The 18,834-nt window shown below is 50.8% G+C and overlaps 1 protein-coding gene across 2 annotated transcripts; it reads left to right on the forward strand.

Annotated features, from left to right (window-relative positions):
- The first annotated feature begins 278 nt into the window (after positions 1–278).
- On the forward strand, positions 279–18,062 carry A4GALT (alpha 1,4-galactosyltransferase). 2 transcript variants are annotated; one of them, XM_010843645.1, is made up of 3 exons: positions 279–1,809; positions 14,608–14,682; positions 16,202–18,062. In XM_010843645.1, exons 1-3 carry the CDS (start codon positions 1,682–1,684, stop codon positions 17,307–17,309), a joined length of 1,311 nt encoding a protein of 436 aa, XP_010841947.1. In that variant the 5' UTR covers positions 279–1,681; the 3' UTR covers positions 17,310–18,062. The 2 variants fall into 2 exon arrangements, with proteins under 2 accessions (XP_010841947.1, XP_010841948.1); XM_010843646.1 differs by having other exon boundaries at positions 279–1,673; positions 14,608–14,749.
- The last annotated feature ends 772 nt before the right edge of the window (positions 18,063–18,834 follow it).

Consider the following 18,834-nt stretch of genomic DNA (forward strand, 5'->3'; position numbering starts at 1 on the left):
CCTGGGCAGGGGAGCATGGAGGGATGTTTTGGGAAGAGGAAAGAGTGGGTTTCAGAAGCTTGGAATTTCCAGAGCCTGGTGGCTTGAGCAATAGGGCAGACGTCAGCTCGGCTAGTCTGGAGGTCTTGCGCCCGAGCGGGCAGGGCTGGGGAGGCAGAGCTTGCAGGATCCCAGCACTGTGGAGTCTGCGGGCTTGTGTGGGGCTGCAGCGGGAGGCGGCCACGGGAGGTGGCTGGGGTGGCGCATCCCAGACCGAGAGATGGAGAGAGCTGGGCTGGGCTGGGCTGGGGAGAGGGAAAGAGGGGTAGAGGGGAAATCTGTTTAGCGGAGCTGTGTCCCCACTTCCCTCTCTCTACTTCCCTCTCCCCGGATTATCACAATAGCCCTGTGACACATTCCTGTTGCTACACATCCCCTGTGATTTAGACTCAAAAAGCAGCCAGATCTTAAAGATTTATTTAAGACATTAGTCACACTAGGGAATTCCCTGGCAGTCCAGTGCTTAGGATTTGGGGCTCTCACTGCCAAGGTGGGGAGCTAGGATTCCACAAGCCACACAGGGTGACCCCCCCAAAAAAAGTCAAGCTATAACCCTTTCCTCTTCAACATTGCCCAATGGCACCCCCTGCCAATCAGTTGTGAAGTCCTCCCTGTGGCCCTCAAGCCTGCTCCCCACCCCAGCCCAGTGTCCCCTCTATCTCTCTGGCCTCTCCTGGTACTTTGGTGACTCCACGGTCAGTCCCTCAGGCACACATGCCTCAGGGCCTTTGCACTCGCTGACTTTCTTCCCTGGGCACCCTTTCCCCAGAAATCCATCCAGCTGGTGCCTCACCTCCTTCTGGCATCTGCACACATGTCAGCTTTTCAAGAGAAACCAACCATAACCATCCTGCACCCCCCACCCCTGGTCCTCCCAATCCAGGGTCTCTAAGAGCAGATGTCTGGGTGTCCAGATCCGTGGTGAGTTACCATTCCCTGCTCTGAGCAGAAGGTGACTTCACCCTGATCCTGAGAGCTGGAGCCCAGGCTCTACTGCAGAGTGACCCTGGGGGGCCGGGATGGCCTCAGGGAAGAAAAAAGCCTCTGAGACTTTCAGATGCAGACATACCTGAGAGTAGATCCTGGCGCCACCCCCCTCGACCCCTCCCCCCGACAGGTACTAGCCATGTAGTGTTGGGAAGGTCACCTTTCTCTCCTGGGACAGGTGCATACTCAGGCACTTGAATATGAAGGGACACGGCATGCAGCCATATTTTGTGCCCTTGGATGGTGAGGCGGGATACGTCAATTACACATCCTGACCGTTGTCCTCTGCGGGCTCAGGGTTTGCCGGTTTGCAGATGCCACTCCCCTAGATTAGTTGCTCATTTGATCCTGGCTTTCTGGGCAGTTTAGGGATCATTCATGCATTCTTTCAGAAAATATGCATTAAGCACCTTTGATGTGCTAGGGTCTGTGCTGGCCATGTGATGAGTCAGAGTGGCCTTGTTCCTGGCCCCCTGGGAGCGGACATTGTTTTCCAAGATATCAGGGTCACTGAGTGCTTAACCAGTTCCTTCAAGGAAGACCTTGGGTTGTTTCTAATCATTTGCGGTTGCAAACAAACTTGTGACTGGTACAAATATCACTTATCTGTAGGATAAATTCACAGAGTGGGACTGCGAGGCGAAAGGGTACGTGAATGTGTAATTTTGATGGATGTTGGTCCCTTACCCTCCACCCCTACCAGCACTGTATGGATGCCTGTTTCCTCAGAGCCTTGCCTGAAGGATGTGTTGTGGAAGTTTTAGATTCTTGCAAATCTGATGGGTGAGAGATGCTATCTGACTGTTTTGACCTGCATTTTTCTTACTTACGAAAAGCTCCCCCATCTTGCTTATCTGTTTAAGCATCAGCGTGTGTGTGTGGGTGGGTGTGTGTGATGTGACCTTGGCTCAGTTTCTTTTGGATTGTTCGTTTTTCCCCTTGATTTGTGGGATTGCTTTCTAAGTTAGAAAAATGAGATGTCTGGGATCTGAGAGAAACAAAAGCCATCCCAAGCTGTCACTTGTGTTTTTTACTTTCTCGGTATTTGGCGAAAGGTTGCAGGGAAATTTTTTCTTTTCATGACTTCTAGATTTCATGCATAATTAAGAAAACCTTCCCAACTCTGTTTATTAAGGAATTCACTTGTGTTTTGTCTGAAACATTTATTATTACATTTGGGATTTATCCTGGGCATATTCTGAGATATCAACTCATCTGGTTCTTTTTCCCTGCTGGCTTCCCTGCTTGCCCAACAGCTGTGTTAAAAGGTCCGTTTTTACTGACGCATTTGTAGATGCTGCCTGTGTTGGATATGCAAATACCATACTCTTTCTGTGCTTTGTTTCATTCCCCTATTTACATGCAAAAACTAGGTTCTTTTAGTTATTGGTGCTTCATCTGTCAGTCTCTGAAAGACCAGTCCTTCTTCATGTCTTCCTTTCCTCAGAGTTTTCCTGTAGGTTTTTTGCTTACTTTTCTTTGTTAAATTTTATTTTATTTCTCTATTTGGCTGTGCTGAGTCTTCGTTTCTCTAGTTGCAGCGAGTGGGGCCTACTCTCTAGTTGCTGGGCTCAGGCTTCTCATTGCGGTGGCTTCTCCTGTTGCAGAGCACAGGCTCTAGGTACATGGGCTTCAGAAGTTGTGGCTCACGGGCTTAGTTGCCCTGTGGTATGTGATCTTCCCAGGCCAGGGACTGAATCTATGTCCCCTACAAGAGCAGGCAGATTCTTTACCACTGTACCACCAGGGACGTCCCTTGCTTATTTTTTGATAAACTTTAGAATCAGTTTGTTGAACTGCAGAACCGAGTGCAGTTTATCCATCGGCTAAGATAACATCGACATCTTTAAAAAGCTGAATCTTCTGTCCAAAATCATGGTGCAAGTTTCCACTTGTTCACATGTACTTTGTACTGTCAGCAGCTTTAAATTGTTGTTCACATGAATGTTGAACACCTTTTGTTAAGTGTAACCCTAAGTATTGTGACGGTGGTTGTGAGTAGGAGTCTCTTCATTGTATCTTCTGCTTCTAGCTGCTTTTTTATATTTGTGTATGTGTCTGTTTCCTATCACCTTATGGTATTTCTTTATTAGCAGGAGTTTTTCAACAGTTTCTCTTGACTTTTCTAGGTATATAGTAGTATTGTATAAAAACAGCAGTAATTTTAGCTTTTTCTATTTGAGGTTTGGTGAGGGGGTTGGTTTGCCCCCTGTTTGTATCATAGCTTCACTGGTAGCTCAGACAGTAAAGAATCTGCCTGCAATGTCAGAGACCCAGGTTCGATCCCTGGGTCAGGAAGATCTCCTGGAAAAGGGCATAGCAACCCACTCTAGTATTCTTGCCTGCAGTATTCCATGGACAGAGGAGCCTGGCGGGCTGCAGTCCATGGGGTGGCAAAGAGTCGGACACAACTGAGAAACTTCCACTTTCATTCAGTTTTTATAGCTCTAATTTCTCTCTCTTGTTGAGTTGCTTTGATGAACACCTCCAGTGCCCGTGAGGGTGCTGGACACTTTGTCCTTTTCCTATCTTCAGCTAGAGTTCCTTCTAGCTGAGTGTTCACACTCCTGTATGTATGTATGAAGCTGAGTGTTCACACTCCTGTATGAAGCTGGCTCTTGGCTTTGATGTTGATATACATAATTTTCTTAAGGAAGTATCCACTGATTCCTAATTTATGCAGGAAGTATTGGAAACCCTGTCAAATTACTTTAGCATTTCTGGGGGATAGTATGGTTTTTCTCCTTAGATCTATGAATATGGTGAATTATATTAAAGACATCCTAATATTGAACCATCCTTGAATTCCAAGAATAAAACCCACTTGGTTTTGTTTTGTTTTGTTATGGCATGTGGGATCTAGTTCCCTGACCAGGGATTGACCCAGGGCCCCCTGCGTTGGGAGTGTGGAGTCTTAGCCACTAGACCACCTAGGAAGTCCCAACCCACATGGTTTTGATTTTTCATTGTTTTGATGTGCTGTTGAATTCTGTCTGCTTTTTTTATTTAGGATTTTTACAGTAGTATTCATAAGTGATATTGGTCAGTAGAGTGTCTTGTGCAATCTTTGTCAGGTTTTGATGTCTATATTATACTAATTTAAATTCTTTATACTTAACTTAGACTTCTCTGGTGGCTCAGTCAGTAAAGAATCCATCCATCTGGCAATGCAGGAGACCTGGATTCAATCCCTGGGTCAGGAAGGTACCCTGGAGAAGGAAGTGACAATCGACTCCAGGATTCTTGCCTGGAAAATCCCGTGGATGGAGGAGCCTGGTGGGCTACAGTCCATGGGATTGCAAGACTCCGATATGATTTAGTGAATAAACCACCATACTTAAAATTTTTAAAAGTGTTCTTTCTTATATTTTACTATTTAACACCTTTAAAAGCATTGAGATCTTCTGTTACGTAAATTCGTAAAATTCCTCTCTAAAAATGTCTTGTTCCTTTGTTTCTTAATGATCTTGTATAATTCTATTTCTTATGTAAAAGTTGGCCTGTCTAGACTGACTGTTCTGGGAGCAGTCTTGATTTATTACATTTGTCTAGAAATTATTTTTTTCAGGTTTCAGATGTTATTTGCAAAGCACTATCTTACGATTAAAAAAAAAAAAAAAGTTTTCCTCTGCTTCTTTGGTTCCTTTGCCATTTGGCATGACTTAGTTTGCACTGGGTGCTCACTCATCTCCTCAGTTCTCTTGTCTTCTTAATTAGGTTAATTGTGATTTATATATTTCATTGAATTTTTTCCCAAAGAGCCTGTTTTTTGGCCTTATGTCTTAGTTCTACTGCTTATCTGCTTCCTGACTTTTTTCTACTGTAATTTTTCTTTCCTTAGTCTTCTTGTTTATTTTCTAACATTTTAAGGAAATGTTTAGGTTCTTTTTCTCCCATTTTTCGCCTGCTGCTTGCTTTCTTCTTATCGGCCCTGTGTTACTTGTCACATGATTGGAGGCTATAAACATTCTTCTGATAAATCTGCAGCTGTGTCTTGTAGATTCAGATTCTTGGTATCTTGATATGGTTGTTTTCTAGAAATGCCACAGATCCCGTTTGTACTTCCCTTTTGGCTCAAGAATTGTCCAAGAGAGAGGTTTTGTTTTTTAAAAAAGTTCCTAACTTTCACGTTAATTTCTCATCACACACTGCTTTGCATTTATAAAATGTATTTTTTATGTTTATGGGTTTTGTTGAGGTTTTCAGTTTTCATAAATGTTCTCTTGAAAGTGAATTATTTATTATTAGGATCAAGAATTTGATATAGAGTAGTACTTCTTGATTATTTTGTAGATCTGAATTATTTTGTGTTTGATCTACTTGTTTCTTGGACTCAGAAAGGTGAATTACAGTCTGTTACTAGTGTGTTGCCGTCTGTTTATCCTGACATCCCTGTAATTTCTTCTGAAAATTGCTGCAGTATGTTTGACGCCTTGTGGATTATACCAGTTAGCACTATAAGTGGCCTTTCTTTGGCTCATTTAGAGATTCCTGGCTTTAACTCCCATTGTCAGATACTAAGATTATGGCTTCAGCTTTGTTTTTGTTTGTATGTGTCTTTAAACGTTTGCTCATTCTTTTACTTTTAACCTTCTAAATCACTTTTTTGATGTATGTCTCTCAAACACAAGATAGAGTTGGAATTTGCTTGGATCTAAACTAAAAAAACCTTTTCCTTTGTATAGATAAGTTAAATCTGTTTATATTTATTGATATGGCTTAGGTCTATGATCTTCCCAGTCATGCTGTGTCCATATGTATGCATGCCTTTGTGCTTGCGGGAGGGCTACATTCCTTTTTGTATATAATATATACACATATGTATTTACTTGTTTGGCCCTACTGGGTCTTAGTTGCATGAGAGATCCTTCGTTGCAGCATGTGGGATCTTTCGTTGTGACATGTGGGATCTTTCGTTGTGACATGTGGGATCCAGTTCCCTAACCAGGGACTGAACCCAGGCCCCCTGCCTTGGGAGCACAGTCTTAGCCACTGGACCACCAGGGAAGCCCCTGGGAGGGCTATATTCTGATGAAAACAAACAAACAACCCAAAACAAAAAATAGGAATCTTTCTGATATTTGGGAAAGCTTGTAATTTGTTCGAGTGGCTCCATTTTTTTATATTTATCCTTCATATAATCCTCTTAGTCCCTTCTTTCTTTAGATGGTGTCTATTGTTTCTCTTCTATGAATAACAATACATTTAACTTGCTTCTTCTCCATCCTCCCCTTTCTCTAGTCACTACTCATTTCAGCCGATACTGTGCTGAGTAAGGCGTATGTTGTTTCCATCCAGTGCTTCTGGAAGCTCTCAGTCAGGCAGTGTTCCTGACATTTGCCACTTCCTGCTCATTCGGTGACACGACCACCTGAAGAGATGTCCGCAGCTCGGAAAAAACCTCTTGAGGCACGAGTGAAGCGCTCTGAAGAAGTGTTGTGCCGCCCACAGTTGATGGAAAGTGTGAGCCAAAGATTAATATATGGTTGCCCCTTAGTATCCATGCAGGGAGCCCCAGCAGCTACCAAAATGCTCCCCCACTCAAGTTCAATCATGTAAATTGGACCGATGCTGCCGTGTGGGAAAGCACAGACAGTGACACTGAGGTGAAATCGTTCAGAAGAATCGGGTTTTACGTGTGGTGAACTTCCAGTAACGCCTTACTCAATTTATTTCACTTACATTCCTTCCTATGGGATTCCTTCCTTCATACCATTCCTTCCTTCCTTCCGTCCTATGTATACACAGATGTGATAGGTGATTTAAAAATCTAACTTAAAAAAAAAAATTCTTGCAAAAGAAAAATCCTACATAATAAGAAAGCAGAGTGGTTTTGCTTAATTGGCAGCGTTTTTATTTTTTAGTGGTTCATGACGGTTCATCTTATTAGATGCAATAACATTGGGTAGGATTATCCTTCTTTGTATCACCTTTGCACTCTAAATATGCTCAAACTTTTACCGCTTTAGTTTTTACCCCCTAGCAGTTAGAGATGAGGCAACCAGAACTTGTTCTACTTTCCACCTTCCTTTTGCCTGTCCTACCAATTTTTTTTTACATTCTTACATCGTCTGACTAGACACCACTGTCGTTCCATCCTGTCATCCTTATTCCTGCCTTTTGGGGGGATGGAGAGGAGCTGAAGTTAAATATATTCAGTGCTGTTACTAAAGTTAGCCCAGTCACCATTCGGTTTGCTGTGCTTATTACTCATAATACATTATTGCCCAAGTCCTTATACTTTGAAACTTGGTGTGTAACCTTTATATTTAAAGAACAGCTTGGCTATACACTCAACCCTCCAAATCTCTGGGTTCCACATCCACAGATTCAACCAACTGTGGGTCTAAATTCTTAAAAGGAAAAAAATTCCAGAACATTCCAAAAAGGAAAACCTGACTGTGCTGCACACTTGCAACTATTAATGTAGCATTTACATTACTGAGCGACTGACACTTTCACTTTTCACTTTATATTGGGTATAATAGATAATCTAGAGATGATTTAGAGAATTTAGGAAATGTGTCTAGCTTATATGCAAATACTACACCATTTTATGTCATGGACTTGAGCATCTGGGGACTTTGGTGGCTGTGGGAGTCCTGGAACCACTTCCCTTCGTGGATACGAAGGGATGCCATATATTACTTTTTGGCTCACAGTTTCTTTCCTGGAGGATATCCTGTAGGTGTTGCTCCACTATCTGTCCTTGAGTGTCTGCTGAGAAATCTGATACCAGCCTGACTCTGTTTCCTTCATAGGTCTTTCTGTGTGCATGCTCCGTCACTCAATCGTGTCTGACTCTTTGTGACCCTACGGGACTATATCCCACCAGGCTCCTCTGTCCCTGGGATTCTCCAGGCAAGAATACTGGAGTGGGTAGCCATTCCCTCCTCCAGGGGGTTTTACCAACCCAGAGTTCGAACCTGGGTCTCCTATGTTGCAGGCAGATTCTTTACCATCTGAGCCACAGGTAGCTGCCCAAAGATTTATTCTTGTGTCTTTATAAAGTTCATTCATTTTGCTAGAAAATGTCTTGAGACTTACCATTCTGGGTCACTGATCTCCAGTACTACATGGAGTACTGTTTCGATTCATGAAATGAAATCTTCCCTTATTTCAGAAAAGTTTTCCTGAATTATAATTTTAAATGTTTCTTCTGGTCCATTGTTTTCATCTTCTTCTTTAGAAACCCTAGTTATGCATTTGTTGTATCTCCTTTACATCTTTTCTCCATCTTCTTGAATTCTTTCATCTCTTTATTTCTATCTGGTTTTGTTCCCTTTTCTCATTTTAAGCCCTGTGCCTCTTACTGTACTTCATGTCTGCTCTCCCTGGGTTTCGTGTAGTTTGGCCTTCATTTCTGAAATATTTTTGTCTTTTTCTTCTAGTTCTTTCCTGAGGCCTATCAGTTCTCACCTGTTGTCTTCATATCTTTTTCAAGAACTTCCCTAGTTCTTGTATTTCTGCTTTCTGGTCTTCCTTCAAGTGGGAACTACTTTTTTCTTAGGGTTTTTTATTTTAATTGTTTTCAGTTCATGCTGCCATTTTGGATTAGAATTTTTGTTTGTTTTGTGGCGATATTTGTATAGTGACTCATCTTTTTACATAAGGGAACACCAGTGTTCCTTTCCCTCTTCATTCACGTAGCGTCTTTGGATGGATGTTGTGTTTATGCCTTTAACAATTTTTTTTTTCCCTCTATTTGAATTAGCAGAATTTTCCTGGACCAGCAACTAACAGGAGGTTTTGATGGAAATTGGGAGACAGGCCAGGATCGTTCTCTAGATTTCTCTACTGAAAGACTCCTTCTGTTTTTACAGGAATTGATTGTTCCTTTAATATACGATCTTCCTCTGCAGCTTCCCTTCTGTTGCCTCTCAGAACCCAGCCCGATTCAAGAGGCCACCACCTCCAACCTTGAACCCTCCTGGTTCATTAAGCCCTTGGCTCCTGTCTTATTTGTCTTCCTTTTTTTAATTTGTTTATTTTTTGGTCACACCGCATGGCATGTGGGATCTTAGTTCCCCAACCAGAGATCACACCCATGACCCCTGCATTGAAAGCAGAGTCTTAACTACTGGACAACGGGGCGGCCCTCGTCTTCCTTTTAGAAGTGGCGATTGCTATGACCCAGCACTACTGGGCACCCCCGGTACCACTCTCCTCCCCACCCCCACTGCCATATCTGCTGGTCTCGGGTGCCTTGTGCAACACTTACATGTGACTTGAAGTTTATGAGTTTGTCCTGCTCCTGGTCTCTTTCCCTAATGCTGTAGCTTGTGGTTTATTTTTTCCTTTCCCTCATGGCTCAGTCTGACATCAGTAGAAGAGGGAAGACTCAGAACTAAGAATGTGCCTCGTTCCTCTTGGAAACAGAGGGCTCCTCCTCCTATTTTTCCATCTGTCATAACCCCCCAAGAGCAAGACGCTGCCTGCTGGAGTCTGGCTTCAGGAATTTCTGTCCTCGGAACAACTTAGGGGCTTTGGAGGGGGAACACTTTGTAACCTCCGCTCTGAAAACAGCCACTTGTACCAGGATCACTGCTTTTTAGTATCCGTCAGTCTTACTTCTTGAGTAGAAATCATTTATGCCCTGAAAGAGTGGGGATGGGGTCCGCAGGAGGACTGGACAGCAGATCCTCCAAGTAGGGTTTGGAAGCTGGAGATATTGATTTTTCACACCAAGGAGGGTCTGAATTCTAAGACCAAAAGCCCACCCCCCTCAATTTTATTAATGTAAAGGGCATGGGGGCAGGCCCAGGCCCAAGGTCACAGAGCCAATCAGTGGCGGAACAGAAGCTGTCAGCAGGGACCCGGGTTTGAATTCTATACTCCATTTCCTAGCTGGGTGACCTGCCCTGGGATCCCTCGGTGTATAGCCTCCATATCTGCTCAGCCATTAACTTATCAGGGAGGTAGATCAGCACAGGCCCCGTGTTCCCACAGTTAGAACTTTCGGTCAGTCCGGCTCTCCCTTCCCCATGGTGCAGGAGGAACCTGACGCCCAACAAAGGAAGGGGAGTTGCCTAAAGTCACAGAGCAATTCGAGCGGGGCTGGGCAGACCTGCACGCACCCTCCCGCCCCAGTGCCTCTAGAATGGCCCCTTGGACAAGTCCCTTTCATTTTCCGAAGGTTAAACAGGGGAGCGGGTGCAGGAATGAGCTGGAATGACCCTACAGCCCTCACTGGGGATCAGGCTGAACTGAGAAACACGCTGACCCCAGCCGGGGCCGGTCAGGGCCTCCTGACCCCCATGAGATGCATCTTCCTCCAGCAGAAGGAAGCAGTTGACTCTCTGATCTCTCTTTTTTTTAATTAACCATTTTATTTTATTTATTTGTATTTTGGCCCTGCCTTTTTGTCGTGTGGGGTTTTGTTCCCCAACCAGAGGTGGAGCCCCAGCCCCTGCAATGGAAGGGCAGAGTCTTAAGCCCTGGACCGCAAGGGAGGTCCTCCCCCATCTCTTCTGTCACCCACGGCACGCCCACCTCCGCCAGGTCCCCGGCCCTAAGTCTCCTGGTGTCTTTGACTTGATATGGGGCACAGGTGCCAGTTGGGGCCTTTGGGTCCCTAGCTTGGGGAAGAGCTTCCTTGGGGTGAGGGGAAGCAGCTGCTTATCAGGTCCTTTGAGTGCTGTCAACCTGGCCGTTGGCCCCTGTCCGTCTCTGTGTCCTCCCATTGCACCCCTGCCCCTATGCAGGATCACGGAGTCAAGGACCAAAAAGGGCACCCCGGGGTTGTTTGAGAGGGAAGGAGATGGAGAGAGACACAGACCGGGTGGGGCAGCAGGGGAGAGGAAGGGGCAGGAGGGGCCGAGAGAGGGGCCAGGGACAGAAAGGAGGAAGAGGCGGGTGGGGTTGCGGCATCGACGGATTGCCTACTGGTTGATTGGAGAAATCTTTGGAAGGTGCCATCCTTTGCTTCAAGGCTCTTCTCTCCTCTCCAGTCAGGGTCCGCCCTCCATATCAGAGAACAAGGTTCCTCCAGCTGCTACCTCTGCAGTCCTGGGGGTCTCCAGGAAGGAGAAGGACCCTCTGGCAGTGTCTCCTCCATCCTTCCTATGCATATCTGCGCACAGGCATTGGTTTCCAAACCCTACACTGCCCCCAGCCGATAGCAGAGCCAGCAAGGGCCACGTGCAGGTCAAGATGCACATGGTACCCAGGGCAGCCTCCGCATTCCCCTCCCACAGGTGAGGAAACTGAGGCCCCTGGTCTTAGGGTGACCTGTCGGGGACTTCCCTGGTGGTCCAGTGGCTAAGACTCCACATTCCCGATGCAGGGAATGTGGAGAGGGGCCCAGGTTTGATCCCTGGTCATAGAACTAGATCTCACAGGCCACAGTGAAGATCAAAGACCCCACGTGCTGAGACCGAGACCCAGCACAGCCAAATGAATAAATGAATAAAATAAATTAATAAAAAGAAGAGAGGACTTCCCTGGCAGTCCGGTGGTTAAGACTCTGCACTTCCACTGCAGGTGGCTCAGGTCCGATCCCTGGTTGGGGAACTAAGATCCCGCAGGCCATGCGGCAAGGCCAAAACAAAGTATTTAAAAAATTTTAAATCATTCTTTTTAAATTAAGTGACTGTCACAGAAGTGGAGGACAGGTAGTCGCTTGCATCTGCTGAGTCCAGAGCTGCGTCCTGGCTCCCAGGGCCAGTGGGAGGGAAACACTGGAGAAATTGCAACCCTGATGTCTAGTTGCATGTGGGCTGGTGTGAGAGCCGAGTTCTAGTCCTGCCTCGACTGTGATTCTCTGCGTGGGACTGAGCATCACTAAGCCTCCATTTCACCCCCTCTTCTGTGAGGGGCTGGGTGAGTCGCCTCTAGTTTGGGACAGTCGGTGGCTCCTAAGCCCAGTAAGTGCCAGAGAGCTCCCATCCCGCATTTACCAGGTCTTGTCCTCATCTTCCCCCGATGAGCAAGCCACCAGCATCCATGGCGCCTTCCGCACTCTGGGAGCAGAGTGTGGGGCCATCACTGTGGCTGGCGAGCACTGCACAGCCAGTGCCCAGACCCGAATCCCGTGTCCACCCCCAGAGTTGGGAGTGGAGTCTGTGGGGAGGGGCGGTTCCCCAAAGGGAATCGGGGGGCAGTTATCAGAAGTGGGAATGGATGCTGGACCACCCAGACCAGCAGACGGCCACCCTGTCTCCCCTGGGGACCCCAGTTATACATGACTTATAACCCTTTTCTCTGCCATGGGCTGGACGCAGGAGCCCAGCGAGGGTCAGAGGTGGAGGCTCCCTACTAGGGGGCAGAGATGGGTGTAGGCCATGGTCAGGGGTGATGAGCACCAGGTCCCAGAGCCTTTTCTAGACATATGAGCCTGATGCCATGCTCCTGAGGTAGGAGCCACAGAGCTGGTGCCAAGGGCCAGCTCAGATGGGGACTGGTCGGACCTTCAGCCTTCTGTCTCTGCCAGCCCTGCATTTCTTACCCTTCCTTCCTCCCTGAGCTGGACCACAGTGGGTCTTGATGATGGAGAGCCACAGAAGGACTTAGAGCTGGGGCATGACTGCAGTTAAGTGCTAACGGGGAATATCTCCCCAGGGCAGGGCTGGAGGTGGCGGCCGGGAGACAGGAGAAGGTGGCAGGAACGCGCCAGGCAGGACTGACAAAGGCCAGGACTTGGGCTGTGAGGCTCTCCCGGGGACTGGAGAGTGCTTTGGGCCTGAGGTCACACGGCTACTGGGCTGTGGCCAGCTTCGCGTCATAAACGGTTTCCATTCCCGAGTCTTGGGCTCCGGCACCAAATACGGTACTGCTGCTCGAGTCTGGCTCCTCAGCCACAGCCAGCACATCCTGCCTCCTCGACAGGCTCCTATCCCCACCCCGAAAACACACCCCATGGGAGAGCCAGGACCCTCCGGGCCCCCACACAGCCCCGGCCTCGCTCCATCCGCCGCCCGTCTGTGTGCACTCAGCAGTGTGGTTCACAGAGGATTAAAAATACTCAGGACCAAAATAGCCTCTCTCCCTGTAGGGGAAAACCAGGGCCCGGGAACACAAGGTTACGGGTTGACATCAACGGCTCCGCCACTCACAGCCCAGCTGGGGGATCCCAGGCAGCTCTCTCTGACCCCCCAGTTTCCTCCCCTCATGTGCTCACTGACTATTTCCTCACTTGTTGATTTGCTAACTCATTCATCTGTTGATTCATTCATTCACTGATCACTCGTTGATTGGCCCCTTCATTCACTCGCTTGCTCTTTTACATAGGTACACACCCACACGCTGAGTCACTCACTTACTCAGTATTTATTTATTACATACCAAGACCCAGGCAGTATTCTAGACACTAAAAAAATAAATAAACCTACACCAGACATACGAAAATACCTGTCCTCATAGGGGTTATGTTCCAAATAAATAACCAAACTGACAAGTACACAAAAGTACCGTATATTAGAATAAGTACTAGGGAGAACAGACCAGAGGAGGAGGCTGTGGGGTCGGGGGGAAGCTGGGATCGTAGAGGGGCCAGGGCGGGGAGGACGTGGGAAGATGAAGGAGCCAGCCCTGTGAACATCTGCAGGAGAGAGCATTCCGAGCAGAGGGAATAGCAGGTGCGGAGGCCCAGAGTCAGCAGTGTGGGGGGATGGGTTTGAGGAAGAACCAGGAAGCCAGGTGGTGATGGGGAGAGAAGCGGGTGTGAGGTCTGGGTTGGGGGACGTGCTACCCCCTCATGAACTAGGCCTCCCACCTTACTCATCATCTGAGCAGAGAAGCAGCCTGGCCACACTTGTGTTTTTAAATCGTCCCCCTGGCTGTTGCCTGGAAAATCCCATGGACAGAGGAGCATGCTGCTGCTGCTGCTGCTGCTAAATCACTTCAGTCATGTCCAACTCTGTGCGACCCCATAGATGGCAGCCCACCAGGCTCCACCATCCCTGGGATTCTCCAGGCAAGAACACTGGAGTGGGTTGCCATTTCCTTCTCCAATGCATGAATCTGAAAAGTGAAAGTGAAGTCGCCCAGTCAAGTCCGACTCTTAGCAACCCTATGGACTGCAGCCTTCCAGGCTCCTCCATCCATGGGATTTTCCAGGCAAGAGTACTGGAGTGGGGTGCCATTGCCTTCTCCGACAGAGGAACATAGTAGCTTACAATCCATGGGGTCGCAAGAGTTGGACACGACTTCACTTTCTTTCTTTTCTTATCTGGCTGTTGAGTGAGTGAATCAGCCCATGAGTCCGTTTCCTGTGTGACCTCTGTGTACCCGACGCTGAGCCGGGCCCTGGGGAGAGAGGTGTGCAGGTCTCCTCCACGCTCATGGCTGACTCCCTTCTCATCAAGTGTCACCTCCTCCAGGAAGCCGCCTGCTCCCTCTCCGCTGGCCCCTTGGCTCCAGTTCCGCCATCACTGGGTTCATTGCCTCTCTCCACGTGATCTCCCCTTGAAGCTGAGCACTCCTCCAGGGTAGAGCTGCACCTAACTCTTCTCTTCTCCCCAGCATGTTCCCCCAGGGGCCAAGCGAGTGGAGGACCGAATGAACAAGTGAGCTGCAGGCCCGGCCTGCCTGGCCCCTGTGGCTGGGAACCAGCCTCACTCTGTCTCTCGCCATCTTTTGCAGATGGATTTGCGGGCATGGAGAGCATGGGGAAGGACCCGGTTCCTGCTGGCAGAGAACGCTGGCTGCTGACCCAGGGTGTGTCTCCAGGAGGCCGGCCAGGCTGCCCGGTTCCCCATCTCGCCGCCATGGGCCGCCCAGGCTGGTCAGTTTCCAGCCCATGCCATAGCCGTGGTTCCTGGCCTCAGCCTTGGGGAGGGACGGGCCCCACTGGGCAAGTCACAGCCTCCTGGGACCCCGCTGTGACCACAAGACCCCTCTGTCCTGGGGAAGGGTTGACTGTGGCTCCCCCAGGCTGCACCCAGTGCCCTGCCGCTTGCACCCAAGCTTCCTGGCCTCTAAAGTGGAAACTATACAACTGCGCCCTGGTGTTACTGAGGCCTGGATGGCTGTGGATTCAGGACAGTAAGCGCTGGCCAGGATTCTGTTCATAGGACTGTCCGGGTCGACATGTACCGAGTCCCCAGGCGCCAGCACATTCACATGGCCGCGCCATCTCTCTGCAGGGCAGCACGTCTCAGTGGTGAGAGCACAGACCTGGAGCCAGGTAGACTGGGTTCAAACCCCCTGCCCTGCTACCGGCCAAGCAGAGGACTCTGCATGAGTTACCGGACTTCTCTGTGCCTCAGTGTTCTCACCATGTAAAAGAAGGATGATTCCCGCCCCGCAGGGTAGCCGTGTTTAGTGACTTAATATGTTTGAAGTGCTGAGAAGGCCCCCTGACATGTGCATGGTGGGCAGTCAGTATTCGCTGAGTGAATGAATATAATCCTTGCTCCAGTGTGACCGTCCTGCAGCTGGTTCAGGCAGACACAGGTCCCATGTGTCCCAGGATTCACACGATCCCACTGCAAGCCTCTCTTGTTCCTCCCAGCCTCCTGCAAGACACCCAGGAATGTTCCTCCTGCCGGCCAGCCACAGCCTGGGCATCAAGAGAGAGTGAGGGTCCGAGGGCAGCGGTGCTAGTTAGGTGACAGAGTGACAGCTTATATAGCACAACCTCCCTGTCCCCCTCCCTCCAGGTGAGGGCTGGGAAAGCCAGGGGCCCAGGAGACTCTGTCATGCCCACTCCAAGGGCTTGGGGACCCAGCAAGCATGCCCACGTGCCTAGAGTCTGCCTGTCCTGCCTCTGAGTGAGCTTGCATGCCGGCATCTAGCCCCCCAGGCCTCCTGCTGAAAGTCCCTGTGGCTGCGGGCAGCCCTTCCTCTTAGACCAAATCCAGGCCCAGCTGGTGGAACCGAATGGGGCTGAGAGATGCCTGCATTGGGTCTCAAAACAGAGGCTGGCAGTTCAAAGGGGACAGACCCTGCAGAGAGAGGCCAGAGCCTGCGCTGGGCCCATGCTGGCCTCTGTGGATGGCACTGGCCCAGCCCTTGGGGAACTCACCAGTATATCAGAGTGGAAGGGCCTCTGCCCAGATCGCAGCCCATGGCCTGCTGCTCCCACTGTACAGCTGAGGTCAGACAGGGGGCCCTGAGCATCTGGCCAGCCCGTGGGGTCTGGAAGCCCGGGTCAGCCATGGCTGGTGTCTGTGGGCAGTGTTCTTGGGCCGGGGAAGCCAGCAGGCTGCCTGAGTGTGGTGCTCATTTCTTACAGACCAGCTGATTCCTGCTGGAGGCTCCTGACATCTGGGGAGATGACTTCGGCGCCCCCCGACTGCCTGCTGCGGCTGCTCCGGGGCGCCCCAAGGCAGCGGGTCTGCACCCTGTTCATCATTGCCTTCAAGCTCACCTTCTTCGTCTCCGTCATGGTCTACTGGCACGTCGTGGGAGAGCCGGGGGGCCAAGGACAACTCTCTAACCTGCCTGTGGACGTCCCCTGCCCCCACATGGTCCCCCCGACACCCCCGCCCTCCGGCATCCCGCCTCCAGGCAACATCTTTTTCCTGGAGACCTCTGACCGGACGAACCCCAACTTCCTGTTCATGTGCTCCGTGGAGTCAGCTGCCAGGGTGCACCCCGAGTCCCCAGTGGTGGTCCTGATGAAGGGACTGCCTGGCGGGAATGCCTCCCGCCCGCGGCACCTGGGCCTCTCGCTCCTGGGCTGCTTCCCCAACGTCCAGATGCGCCCCCTGGACCTGGGGGAGCTCTTCCAGGACACACCCCTGGCCGCCTGGTACGCGGCCGTGCAGCGGCGCTGGGAGCCCTACCTCCTGCCGGTGCTCTCGGACGCCTCCAGGATCGCGCTGCTGTGGAAGTTCGGCGGCATCTACCTGGACACGGACTTCATCGTCCTCAAGGACCTGAGGAACCTGACCAACGCACTGGGCACCCAGTCGCGCTACGTCCTCAACGGCGCCTTCCTGGCCTTCGAGCAGCACCACGAGTTCATGGCGCAGTGCATGCGTGACTTCGTGGCCCACTACAACGGCTGGATCTGGGGTCACCAGGGCCCGCAGCTGCTCACGCGGGTCTTCAAGAAATGGTGCTCCATCCGCAGCCTGAGCGAGAGCCGTGCCTGCCGCGGCGTCACCACACTGCCCCCCGAGGCCTTCTACCCTATCCCCTGGCAGAACTGGAAGAAGTACTTCGAAGACATCAGCCCCCAGGAGCTGACCCGGCTACTCAATGCCACCTTCGCGGTCCACGTGTGGAACAAGAAGAGCCAGGGCACACGCTTTGAGGCCACGTCCAAGGCCCTGCTGGCCCAGCTCCATGCCCGCTACTGCCCCACAACGCACAAGGCCATGAAGATGTACTTGTGAGGGGGCCTGCCAGCTCACCTCCTGCACCTGGCAGAGAGGAGCTCTGGGGCCCGCCTTCCAAGGGGAGGTGAGATGGGAGGGCTGGAGACGGGGAGGCTGGGCCGATGCAGCCCCAGGGTCTGGGGCAGGTGGTGGGGAGGACGGGGAACTGTTGGCCAGAGAGCTGTTACTGGAGGGTGCGCTGCGGCCCCTGGGGCCTGCTCTGGTGAGCCAGAGCCCTGGGCCCATGTACCGTCACAGGGTTGAGACAACCAGGGGTGGGGGAAGCGTCTCCAGACAGAATGAGCTGGAGTGGGCCGGGTGAGCACACCTGGGTCTTGTTCACAATGGGCAAGCCCGATGGATATGAAAGCACCTTGCAGGGTGGCAGGCTAGGCTGAAGTGCCCACGAGGTCGGGGTTGGGCGGGGGGAGCACGGAGAAGCGGGTAGGAAGGAGGGGGAGGAGGCAGCTGGTAGCGGGGCTGGGCAGCAGACCCAGCTTCAAGAGCCCATGGGGTGGGGTGCTTTGGGGTTTGGTTTCTTTTTTCCGGGGTGGGTGGGCAGCCGGCAGAGTTGGCCTGGGGAGCTCTTGGGGAAAGCCCTGCCTGCCCACCCCATCCTTTCTCCCAGAGACGTTGCAGGAGTGACTCGGGCCAGCTGCCCACTCAGGGGCAAGGGGCCTGGAGTCCTTTTGGCTCAGGAAAAGCATTTTAAAGAAAACACCCCCTACCCTGCCCGCAGTAAACAAATAAAGTGAGTCACCCACATCCAGCGCTTTCTGGTGGCTGAAATGCATTCATTCGCATCGCTCTTGTGAGCCCCACCCTGCAGCTGCGGGCAGGCATCTGGGCGGGCGTTGGTGGTGACTCGCCTGAGCGTACACAGCCTGCCTTGGTCAGAGGGGTCCGGGGGCCTGGCTGCTGGGTGGGCTCTGGGCCTGGGTGCTGAGAGTGACTGCGGTGGGCAAGGGGAGGAGCCTGTCTTCCCACCTCATTTTTCAAGGCTCAGACAGCCTCGGTTGGGTTCCCCCAGCACCCCCACCTCCACCCCATAATCAGCCTGATTCTGTTCTGGCCTGAACTGAGCCAGATGAGGAACCCACCACCCGGGCATGTGCCTCCTAGGTTAGAGGAGCCCCAGGGAGAGACGTGCGAGGCCTATGGGTTCCTTCCTGGCTCACGCTGGCTGGCTGGCTGAGAACCTTGGAGAGACTGCAGTGCCATGCTGGCAGCTCCAGGGATGGGCCAGAGGAAAATCTTGCAGGGTGAGGCCCCAGCTGGTTTGTATTGAGGAAGAAGGCTTCCTGTGAGAGCTGGGCCTTCCAGCAGGCTGGAGAAGCCTTCCCTGTAGGACAGAGGACTGGAGATACTGTCAGGAACTCGGGCTCAGCAGGCTGCTCTTTGGCAGCCAAAGCAGAGGTGTTTAGAGGCCTCTGGATCCTGCCAGTAGAAGATCGTGGGCAGCCTGGTAAGGAGGTGAGGTCCCTGGCTCTAGGGGTAATCAAGAGCAGGTGATGTTTTTTTATTAAAACAATGGATGTATGAG

Source organism: Bison bison, unplaced genomic scaffold, assembly GCF_000754665.1.
Source record: "Bison bison bison isolate TAMUID 2011002044 unplaced genomic scaffold, Bison_UMD1.0 scf7180017864184, whole genome shotgun sequence".
Classification (NCBI taxonomy): domain Eukaryota; kingdom Metazoa; phylum Chordata; class Mammalia; order Artiodactyla; family Bovidae; genus Bison; species Bison bison.